This window comes from Trematomus bernacchii, unplaced genomic scaffold, assembly GCF_902827165.1.
Source record: "Trematomus bernacchii unplaced genomic scaffold, fTreBer1.1, whole genome shotgun sequence".
Lineage (NCBI taxonomy): Eukaryota > Metazoa > Chordata > Actinopteri > Perciformes > Nototheniidae > Trematomus > Trematomus bernacchii.
In genome coordinates this window covers 10,162,697-10,174,920 of record NW_022987727.1, presented here as the reverse complement: position 1 = coordinate 10,174,920, position 12,224 = coordinate 10,162,697, and the positions used below count along the sequence as shown (strand labels likewise).

General features: G+C 38.7%; 1 protein-coding gene across 1 annotated transcript; it reads left to right on the top strand.

The window, feature by feature from the left end:
• The first annotated feature begins 886 nt into the window (after nt 1-886).
• Nucleotides 887-6,168, top strand: si:dkey-8e10.3 (serine/threonine-protein kinase SBK1). The gene is made up of 5 exons (XM_034145427.1): nt 887-902; nt 1,044-1,077; nt 3,849-4,030; nt 4,853-5,055; nt 5,545-6,168. The coding sequence occupies exons 3-5, from the start codon at nt 3,868-3,870 to the stop codon at nt 6,166-6,168; spliced, it is 990 nt and encodes a 329-aa protein (XP_034001318.1). The 5' UTR covers nt 887-902; nt 1,044-1,077; nt 3,849-3,867.
• Nucleotides 6,169-12,224: the final 6,056 nt, after the last annotated feature.

Genomic DNA, 12,224 nt, shown 5'->3' with positions numbered 1-12,224 from the left:
TTGGGTAATTTAATTGATTTTGGACCTTAAAGGTAGGGTAGGTAAGAATGGAGAAACCAGCTCGAGTGCGCTAGAATTTGAAAGTACACAACCGGAAAAAATCTGCCCCTTCCTTCAGACTTCCTTACAGAGCCCCTTCTCCAACACACACGAACGCGCACGAGATAAGTTTGTGCACGAGATGGAAGGCTGACAGGCAGGTAGGCCATCCAGTTATTTTAGCCGGGCCGGCTCAGATGATTGGTCGTGCTTTTTACAGCTCTACGGCTTCCACAGATGAACATTTTTTATGTATTTATTGTCAAAGCATTTAATGTATTCATTGCTATCGGGATGTTAAGAGCATTTCATGGAATATAACAAAAAGTGTTTCTGAAGTGAATTACAAACCCTACCTTTAAGTTTTTCGTAATTTATAAAGTAGCATGAATTACTGTCAAATAAAAGCGGTCCAGCTCTTCCATTTGAGCAGAAGTGGAATCCAGCTTAAAATCCATCCAAAAAACCTATTAAGACTTCAACATCTGTTAGAAGGTGTGTGACCGGTGTGCTAATTCCACGCAAAACTGTAAACAGCTGCATTAACATAAAGTAGTGAGATCACAGAGGACCTTCTTCATCTGTCTGTGGGACCGACCCTTGAATCTGTCAAGTATAACTTACAGTAAACATGCATGTGAGTAGCTGATTGATACTCTATATGTGTGTGTGTGTGTGTGTGTGTGTGTGTGTGTGTGTGTATGTGTGTATGTGTGTATGTGTGTGTGTGTGTGTGTGTATGTGTGTGTGTGTGTATGTGTGTGTGTCCCCTTTGCAGAGGCAGTTTGTAATCAGCTGTCAGTGGGTCTGTCCTCATCGCAGCAGATGAGAGGAGAGCTCAGACTGGTCAGGAAAACTCTCAGGTCCACTCTGCACGCTGATCACTGCAGCAGACTCTTAACCGGCAGTTTTACATCACATCGATTAGCTGGATTTGTATCATTGTAGGCATGGTGGTGTGAGTCTGTTTGATTAATTTGTGTGTTTGGTTTTCCTGATTTTAGAATTCTGTGACTATTGGAAACAAATTGATAAAAGGTAAGTCTTGAAACTGATCCCTATGTATTAATATGAAGTGATAACGATGTATGATACTATTAATAGCCATTACGACTGCAATAGTTTAAATAACAGGATAACAAAATGTTTTATTGCAATGTTTGATTAATTATGTTCAAATTACCAATTGCCAAGCAACTACTAAAAAACATCGCTCTATAACATCTGTGTATATATTTCGTAAACTTTGTTATCATTTAAGAATATAATTATTGAAGGTTGTTTTTCCGATTTACAAATCCATTGCCGGTGTGCTACAAGACCAGTGATAAAATTAATTACGTAAAATTTAAAATGGATATTTTACAACTATAGGGCAACATTTTTGGCAGTGGCAATTCCCCAGATGTAAGGGAAGGCGATGTACAGTTACTGACCCTATTAAACTACAAAAAGTTACTCAGAGAAACAAATCTCAAAAATGCCTTCACAATTGATGATTATTAATTATGATAAAGATCCCCTGTAGTAAAATACATTTCTAGTTAATTCCTCAATTTTGTATTGGGGACAAATGCCTAATTTGTGTAAAATAAATGTGCGTTATAGGGGTTTTGAGAAATACAAAAAAGAAAGCTTTTGGGTTAAGGTTATAGTAATTCAGGGGAAAACCCTAGTACGAGTAGCACAAACATCTGCCTGATGCAGGTGATCTAGTAGAGAGGTGTTCGTTGATGTACACTTGAACTAGGTTTTGGGATCATTTCATTCGGGAAACGGTTCTGTCTGAAACTATCTGCGGAAATTAGGTGTGCATTAAGATAAGGAAGGGTCAGAATGTCCTGGGTGTGTAGTTCTCAACGTCTCAAGAAAAGGCATCCTCACACTCTCATTGGCTGAGAGGGAAATGCACCAAGCTGCTCTCAACTCTTCATTAGGAGCCAACAGGTGATCTGAATAACTTCCAATCAACAAAGGTTCAGAGGGACTTTCAGCAAAAATGTTTGATTCCCCTTTGCCTCAAGAATATGGGACTGTTAAAGTAAAAAGTAGTGATGGCGAGATGAAGCTTTGAAGCTTTCCAGCCAAATGGTTCGCAAAAGGGTTCATCTCATGAGGCTTCATCATGGGCTTCATTTGAACACAAACCCCCCTGTTGGTCAAAGTGTGTAAAACAGGCAGATTGGACATCTCAACAGTGTGCTCTATCTCATACCGAGTTCCCAATGAGTAAAGCCTTAGAATAACTCTAAACAACGAACATTAAATCATATTTTCATGTTAACAATATTGTGATTGAAAAGCCTAAGGAGGCTGGTAAACATTGCAAAGAGGGATTTGTATTCCTTAATAATATTCGTAAACTTAACCATGTTGTAGCCTGAGAAAGGCTCAACCATATCAAAGAATACATTTATTAACTACATTATCTCATTTAGCTGTAGCTTTTTTAAACAAAACAAAAGACTTGAACCATGGACCCCATGGAAAACACTGCATCCTATTTATTCCTGTATTTATTCATTTATTTATTTATTCATGTTTTTATTCTTACTTTTATTCATGCTTGTATCTATTTATACTTATGAGATGTTCCGACCTCTATATAAGTGAGGGTCTGAGCTCTCTTAATTCCATCGTGTCACCGCCGGGCCCGGGTACAGGAGGGGTAATATCGTTCTTATTATACATCCATGGGTAATGTTGTGGTTCAACCGATCTAAAGCACTTCCTGAAGCAGTCACGTGGTATTGAGGGGCAGCGAGGTTTCGTTTGTCATCGGTGACGTCACTGGCCCAAAACGATACAAGCCTCGATACAAGCTTCGCAAAAAGCTTCGGGGATTACTCGACACACACTCTGAAGCCTCGGCGCAATACTAATATCACTAGTAAAAAGGCTAGAAGTAAGTCTTTGCCATCAAAGTAAGACCTGGATTGAATTTAGGAGACTTTGGATGGATCCCTAATGTAAATGTGTTCCCTAACTTTCAACCAAAATCGGTTTCGGAATCATTAAAAGCTCAGAAAAGAAGTGTCTAAAGGTTAAATTGCAGAGCTCCTGGCTGAAGATATCTGCTGAAATGAGGTGTACATTATATGGCAGAAGGGTCAGAATGTCCTAGGTGTGCAATTCTCTACCGCTCTTAACCCTTTTAGAAAGAGCAGGGTCATATTTGATTGGCCGAGAGGGGGCACCAACAGGTGATCTGAATAACCTCCAATCAACTCAGGGGGAGAGGGACAAGCAGCTGAAATGATTTGGGAAAAGGGAAATAAAAAAGAACAACCCATAAATAAGGGACAAAGTAAATAAAGTAAATGTAGCCAATATAATGGTTTATCACCAAATCGGTACATAACATAACAGGAAAGTAGAGTACATACTAGAAAGTTATTGTAGCCACATACATTATTAGTTGAAAACCATCACATTTTTGACTTTTTAGGGATAGACTACACTCAAATGTAGTTTCAAAATACCACTTTTGCCAAAACTGACTAATATTTTTAACATTAAAAAAACAAATACACCTTAAAAAGCAAGAGGAGCAAAAATAGTTAACTTAGTTTAAACGCTTGTTCTTGTTTACAACTAAATAAATCCCCACTATGTCTTTAGATTTAGATTGGAAAAACACATACAGTATACTAGCTATACTATATTATAATACAAATATGGATTGAACTGTATTTATTTTAAGTCATTCTTTCCTGGACGATAGTTACTGTTAGAAAGGGACATTGTGAACTTTTCTATTTGCTATAGAACATTTCTGATTTGTAATAGCTGGTTTCTGTAACCCTAAGATTTGAGTAGTTTCTCCTGATGATTGAGCTGGGCCTGGCTGACGGCAGCCTGATCGACGAGCTGATGGAGCTGACGGCACAGAGCCTGAGCCAGAGGGAGATCCAGGAACACTTCAACATCGTCAAGGAGATCGGCCGGGGGAAATATGGCAAAGTGTTGCTGGTCACACATCGCTTCAGGGGTTAGACTGCACTCTAATTTACAATCTCTTTCAGTGGAGAGTAACCTTGTAGCAATTTCTTTCCAACACCAATTACAGTAATATAATCCTGTCGAGAAAATGTTCACTTTCTTTCCCCCGTACATATGCATTGATTTGAATCTGTTGCAAATCGATATATAAAAAGTAGGTGATGACATGTTTTAGCCAATTTTTAGGAATGTAAGGAATATAATTATGTTAGGGTTAGGGGTAGTCATTTGTTTAATTTCAATTTTAGGGTTAGGGTTATCAGCTCAGGGTCAGGGGGTTAGGGCTAGCACTTTCAAGTTAACTAGGGGACTTGATTCCAAACCGAGACCATTGCAACCTACAGCAATAAATAACTTCCTACATTTTCCAGTAAATGCAAATAAGTTGTCATTTATAGAGCAAAAAGGTTGGACTGGAGAGACTTTAAGGAACTTTACAGAGAAATTACGGTGAATAGAAGAGAGGTGGGAAACACATCATTTGAATATAACATAAGGTGGGTGATGGCAGTCCTCTGACTAGGTGACCCGAGAGGACATAAGTCGAGCCAAAGTGGAGCAATGAATGTGTCGGTTTAGACAAGGACAGAGCAGAATGCAAAGCACGAGCTGGCATTAGGCTGGTTGGCTTAAGGCCTGGAAGCTTTCAATTAAAAATAACATTGGAAGGGGGGTTAGGAAGTGATCTCGGGGGAAGCTTAAGGTTGTAGAAAATCCATACAGAAACGACTAAATATCAGCACTGCGTCCCTAACCCTAAGACAAAGAAGATATGCACGAACAATGATAATAATAGCCAAATGACTTGCAGGGACCCCCATGGCCTTGAAAGTGATGCCCAAAGCCTCGACTAAGCTGCAGGGCTTTCTGCGAGAGTACTGCATCTCCTTACACCTGTCCTGCCACCCCTGCATCGTGGGCCTCTTCGGCATTGCCTTCCATTCTAATGAGCACTACTGCTTTGCCCAAGAACTTGTCATTGGGAGGGACCTGTTTGCTGTCATCCAGCCAAAGGTGAGTCAAACATTGGCAAGACACTAAGAGGAAAGCCATGCTAGCGGCTTTGTGAGGTTGCATTTAGGTACAGTGGGTTTAGAGATGAATGCTAATGTCAACATATTAACATGCTCACACTGTCTAAACTGACACGTTTTGGACAGATATAATGTGAACCATGTTCACCACTTTGTTTTAGTCTGTTTTAAGCTCACCGGTGCATGGTAATATTTGGCTAATGGGAAGGATTCCTTTTTTACCTTTTTCCAGTATTTGATCATAAAACAATCAAGTCAGTTTCATGTATTACAGTAACTGTAATATTAATTGTGCAAGATGAGGCCCCACGCAGTATGCGTGATCTGCGTGTATTTTCTGACATTTTGGACATTTGCCTCTAGCCTTTCCTTCTTAATGTAGTGCTTTGTGGTTAGTGTGCAATCTTTATTCTGAAACCTTCAAACATTACACAAAGAGCTCTATCCCTCCTTTGTCTGGTTGTTCTAGGTGGGTATTCCAGAATCTTCAGTAAAACGTTGTGCCGTCCAGATCGCCAGTGCCTTGGAGTTCATCCACAGCCATGGCCTGGTCCACCGGGATGTCAAGCCAGAAAACATCCTCCTGTTGGACAATCACTGCTTCCAGGTCAAACTAGCAGACTTTGGCCTGGCCCAGAAGAGAGGAACTATGATACGATTTATCACAGGGACACTACCCTACATGGCCCCGGAGCTTTGTACCGTTGCCTTAATGGAGGGCCAGAAAGAAGTGACCACCCCTCCGCTTAGTGTGGAGCCAAGCCTGGACACCTGGGCCTTCGGGGTGGTTATTTTCTGCATCCTCACGGGCTACTTTCCCTGGGAGCGCTGCATGGACTCGGATGACTTCTACCAGGAGTTTGCAGACTGGTGCACAATGGAGGAGACACCAACCACTGAGGAGGATGTTCCTCCTTTGTGGCAAAGGTTCACCCCAGAAGCTATGGAGATGTTTAGTAAGCTCCTTGCTCCTGATTTAGCAAAGAGGTGTACAGTGGGGGAAGTCAAAGCTTACGTGGAGAAGGACTGGCTTAAAAAAGTGAACGGGATTGAGCCGCAGCAGACAGTAGAAAATGGCAAAATCAGGGAATAGTTCTGGGCATGGCGAGGTGAAGGTAGAGACTAATATGTATATAATATAAAGCTTCTATAGGCATAGGCAGCATGTCGAATATGCAAAAAAAGGTGCCTGGTATAAGGCATGTGATGAAACGTATGGTGTTTACATCATGTAGAAGGGTACCATATATTTCTAGAGCTTGGGTTATATATTCAATTTAAGACAGGAGTACTCAGAAAACATCATAAAGGTCATTCAATAATGTGTAATTACATAATATATTATAACCAGAAGGCTTAACTACTTAATATTTGAAAAGTCAAAACACTTATCATACACTATATTCATGTTTTTTATTATTATTATAATTGATATCAAAATGTAGGTTAGTATGTAGTTGGACAAGACAAGGCTGATTTAAACAACTTTATACCACTTTATAACACTACTAGAAAAATGTATTGCCTGAGTTTGATCCTGCATTTTTATATTGATGGTGTTTTTTTGTAAAGATACCAGGTCGATCAAGCCATGCTCCTGGGGTATTTTAATAAAAACGCACAATATTTTATAAATCATAAGTCTTGAATGGGAAATCTGTACAACAGAATAGTCTGGTAAATATTTAATAATATCTGGCAGTACTGATTCCTTTAGTTTTCAGCATATTGGGAAGTAGCCTGAGGAACAAGGGTTAGGGTTCCCAGCCCCATAAAATAATATCTGTATTTACATGGAGTAGCAAATCCTACAATTGCCTTAACGTTTAAAAAAGCGTCTTTGATAAAAAAGAAATGCATGAAGGGGGTTTTAATGAAAATAAAACAAAATAAAGCCTGCAGGCACTAGGTTTTATATAGCGAAATATCAAGAACTAAGAATGAGGAAGTGTTCCATTTGTACCTAGAGTGACTATCCAGAGATTGTTCTCTTCATTTAAATACTACTCAGCCTGTATGAACAGTAGTATAATGTCTTCTGTGCTCTGGAACGAGCCTTACAAAGTTTTAAATTGTACCCCTGATGATGTGATCGGTGTTATCTTGGATTGAACCTAAACATTTTATGCAGAAAGTCTGCATTACAGGGACAAGAATGGGAGACTTGCATTATGGGAACGTATTTGCCTCTGCTGAACTATTCTTTTGAAATATGTCTGGTAAATAACCAAACTTTATTGGAGTGCAATACTAAAATGCTGGTGAACATCTTTAATGACACTAACAGAGTACTTATTTTCAACTCTTGCTGATTTCAGGTTAACATAACAAAAAATGAAATGCATCTTTGTTCATGAACTATGTGACTTCTTATTTTTGTAGTTCTCCAGTATAACATTACATTACATTACATGTTACTTGTTAGACGCTTTTATCCAAATCGACTTACATACTCAATACTGTGGACAATCCCCACAGGAGTAATTTGGGGTGAAGTGTCTCAGGGACACAATGACATGCTGACTGCAGTGGGGTTTGAACCTGTGACCTCCTCACCAACGCTCCAGCCACTGCGCCACACGCCTCTACAAAGTTATTCTCAAGGCTGTCTGTGCAACAGCATTTCAGCATCAGCTCCAGCTACGTATATTCAGAATATTTTGTATTTTGTAAATAAAACGTGGATTTGGTGGGTGATATAATACATATTACAATTAGTTTATTCATAAAACTGAAGAAGCATTAAACAATGTGCACGTGAAGTCACAAAATGGACCGCATGGCCATGACAGAAGAGGGAGATGCACTCAACCAGGCTGATTAGGAGAAAAACAATAATTTAAAGGTAGAGTTATTAGTCACTCCAGAATTGTTGTTGTGCATGAGTTGAAATGTCAGAAACACAAAGGCCCAAATAAATGCAGCAACTGAGCTCTAAGGGACTTTATAAACGTGCACCAGTCACAGGTGTCGTTAACGAGCCAGGTGTTGCCCCTTTACTAATGACCCGAAACAGAGCCAAGCCTTTCCTTTCCTTTCCTTGCTTCCTCTCATCACGTTTAAGTCCTGTCAGGTGAAAACAGGAGGCGAGGAAAAGACACACGGAGATAGGAGTTGAGGCAACAGGCATTTCATATAAGGCAACATTAATTTAAAACAACATATAGATTTAATAAATCAACAGTAGGTGGCGATATATGCTCCAAGTGGAAGCGATTCGCCATTAAAGAGAAGAAGAAGAAGAAGAAGAAACATCATATATGACATATATGAAATATGAGGTGTTGCTCAACTGCATCAGCTGTCTACTGTTTGTATTTTATCATTTCTATCAGATGAGAATAACAGTGTCATTAATAGTTACGCATTTACTTTAAGTTCGATTTACAATAGTAAAGTAGAGTAACAAGAATGTACAGAATTTTTTTTGAACACACACATAGCCTTTATCTAGCTTATTTTGTGAAGCGCTGCAAATGTTTGTATCAAAGAAGTCCATCCATCCACTTCTGTTTCTCCAATCTTGCTCTTTATATCTATTATATTCAAAGTTAGATCATGACAGATCCATGTCTCAGTTTTTATTCTCCCTTTAACCTTCTTCACTGTCCCTCTTCAGCCCGTTTACATTTAATAATCTCTTGGCGTTCTGCTATAGTTAGCTGTGGCGCTCCACTGATGGATGTCCTGGATGTGTCGGACTCGGAGGGGGGTAGAGCCAAACTTGGCCCGGGTCCTGAACCTGCTTGGTCCCCCTCGTGCTTTACAGAATATTTAAGGCATTATGCTGACCAGGTGATCTTTCAGTTGACCCCTGTGCACATCCAGGCCTGCCATACAAACACTAATACAGCCAAGTAGACCTGTCCCCAAAGGCCCTCTGTGCTGGTGCCCACACGCAAACAGTAACACAATCAGTTTGTGTCTTACAACATAACATAGGAACATCATTAGGGGTTTAAAGCAGTTTTTTTTTGTTGCATGAATGAGAAATTATGCTTTCCTGCTGACTTTACCAGTACTCTTCAAGTTAGACTTAACAGATAAGCAAAGTATAATTTCCAGGAAACTACATTTACACGAGAATCGAGTCTTATCATCTCATAATTTCCTTTGCCTGCCAAATAAAGATCGTTTCGTGCTGTTGTGAAAGAAACTGTGGTCATGGACTTTCCACTCCATCTTATCTATAGAGCTGTCATGTTTCTGATACTTTAAGAACAGATCTTAGTAAATCACCATGCACTGATACAGGTACTTTGTTTCCAGAACCTTCTTGACCCTTTTGATGCCCTTGGCCATTGGTTCTCAGCCAATGGTGTGTTACATTACGACTGTGTTGAGGGGAAATTTGTCTTGCTGCCAGGTACAAAATGAAACACACAGACAAACGGCCTTACTGAGGTATAAAAACATTAAATACATGAATTTGTATAAGTTTAAGTAAGTGAAAACAGGAAACATGTAGGCTTCTCTTCAATATTTGTATTGTAGTTTGTAATTCTTCCAATATACAGTATGTGTATCCAATATGAGTCTGGTCCGCTCAGTTTCGTGAAAATATTGCCAGTTTTTCTGTTATCATGCAGACAAATAAAACTTAGACAGAACCAAAAGCATGAACTCATTGGTGGAGATAATAACAAATTGTAAACAGCACACAACACTGACATTTTAGTAGTGGAAGTGCTCTCTGGGCTGCTTTAGACTAAATCTAAATACACTTTCAAAATAGATAACTTCAATTGGCTTTTTTTTTTTATCATAGCATATTTAATCTTTGGGCATTGTTTTTTTAACATATATTACATCATACCTGCAGCTGCTAAGTCCTCCGAACTGTTACAGGATGTGTATTTTTGTAAAATGTGTAACTTTTTTATTATAATTAATTGTTTTATCTGTAGTACTTTATGTTATGCATGCTTAGGAAACATTAAGCTGTCGTTGGCTCTTTTCTGCCGTAACAATGTACATTTTCCCTCAGTGGGACTAATAAAGGGATTCTGATACTTTAGGTAAAAAAACTGTAGCCCCATGTGACCAAGGACTAATTCTAGTATAAGAAAATTGTTGTATCTATTAAGCTACATGGAACAAAAAGTATTTGGTATTTAGGAACTGATAACAGAGAGAGAATATCTTTTTTTAAAACGTTGTCATTTTCAAAAATCCTTACTTTGGCAATTAATAAAAAAGGTTGCCCAATGTCTGTACCAGATTACAAAACTTAAGACTAAACAGAACTCATTGTGTCTCTTTTTCTTTTTCAAACTTAAAACAGTCCTAGGCACAAATTAGAAAGGTCATGGGGACTTGAGTCTCTACATGTCACTGTGTAAATGTCCCCAACACACACATGCTGTCAAGATATCCAGGCATTCTGTATGACACCATACACATGGGAGCACTATTAATAATACGCTATTGTTTGTTATGGAAAATCACCACAACTGGGGCCTTTCCCGCAGCAGATGGCTCGACTGTCTGTTACCTCCATAAAAAGGCATCTGAGGTGGCTGGAGAACCTTCTGTCAACACTGAATTGTGTTTGAACAAATGACTGTTAGGAACCGCAAGAGCCAATCCAGCAGAGTAGACAGGCCAAAGTTTTAGAGATGAATATTTGAAACATGAGTATACAAACATTTGGTCAAAGGGCTTATTTTAGAAAAATCTGTTCACACTCTTTCAGAATATTGACAGTTGTATTTGAAAGACAAATATTGATGCTAAAACCTCATAAAGCAACCTCAAGAGACGGTAGACTAAACATACAAAACGTACACTTAACATACATTAAAAAAAGTTGGTGATATTGTGAACATTACTGCTTCGTAATATATTCAAAAGTCCTAATTAAGACTAAGACAGATCATATATGCAAAGTTTTGTACCGGTAAAGAATGATGTACCTTAAAGGAAGGACGATAGTGATAATGCTGACATGCTGACGTGTCGTAGATACAGATCGGTGACTGTTGTGCCCACATCTTCCTGATAAAGATATCACTTTTGGCGGTTGGGCCGCGGAACACAGCCTGGACTCAAATTCACCACTGTTTTTGTTGCTGCTGTTGCAAATTAAAAAATTGAACTAAAATAATACCTTGTTTTTGGTTTTGTCTGATTTAGTCAAATGGTTCTTCTGTTAAGCAAAAATGTAATGGAACTGCATTTGTTTATGCAATCCTGTGTTGACAACTGACAATGTAATATCCTTGATTATAATTTTTACCATGGTAAACAACTTACTTTAGCTTGGTAGCATGCTAACATTTGCAAATGTTAACTAATCACGAAGTACTGAACAAATAATATGATCTGATCATGAAGCTAGAAGACAAGGGAACACTCAAATTATTTCAATTCAACCTCAGGGAACTTGAATGTCTGTACCAAATTTTATTGCAAAAGTCAAACGATTTCACTCCTCAAAAATGTGCACATCATGGTAGGTCCAGAGAAAAAGTCAGAGGATAACCACAGTCATTAGGATTCATCCTCTGGAGACCATGTGACTGAACGGCAATCCATCTCATGTTGTTGATGTTATTTAAGTCTGGACCAAAGTATTTTATTTTTAATTCCTAAAAACAATGGTAGTCTTCAACAAATAAATCATTAAACATGATTAAAGCTCAATGGCATCAAATGATCAAAAGAAGTGGACATAGCCTTCCATCAGTCTGATTGTAGATTCTCACAATGTGTTATCCTATTAAACCTTTTCCTGATGAGTTCATGTTATTAATCCCTGGTTTTAAGTCATCTTTATTACAGCATGATCTTCATTTTGCAATTCATGGTCCCATATAGTGAAAATGAGATGATAAAGTAGCGTTAGCTTTAGGGCTTGTGATTGACAATTTGGCACCACCTTGACCTGTCAATCAGGGCAATGGTGTAGCAATGCATGTGCCTCCGAAGCTTAACATTCTCGTCCAGATGTGTTCATTTTTGGCTCCAAAAAACAAGATGGCTACTGCAAAACTCTCAAACCCAAGGCTTCAATATGGTAATGGCCTAAATGGTGCCAAAATACTAGTATATTAAGAGTTACTTGGAAAGTAGCCACAACTGCTCTATGTCAAGAGATAATGTATTTGTTCTACAAAGAGGTTTTCTCATTTGGTTCTTGCAAACTCA

Bases quoted from the DNA above. Each gene is read 5' to 3' on its own strand.
- si:dkey-8e10.3 (XM_034145427.1), top strand. From the start codon at position 3,868: ATGATTGAGCTGGGCCTGGCTGACGGCAGCCTGATCGACGAGCTGATG. The intron at 4,031-4,852 runs GTTAGACTGCAC...AATGACTTGCAG, and splicing joins GGTCACACATCGCTTCAGGG to GGACCCCCATGGCCTTGAAA. The intron at 5,056-5,544 runs GTGAGTCAAACA...TGGTTGTTCTAG, and splicing joins TTGCTGTCATCCAGCCAAAG to GTGGGTATTCCAGAATCTTC.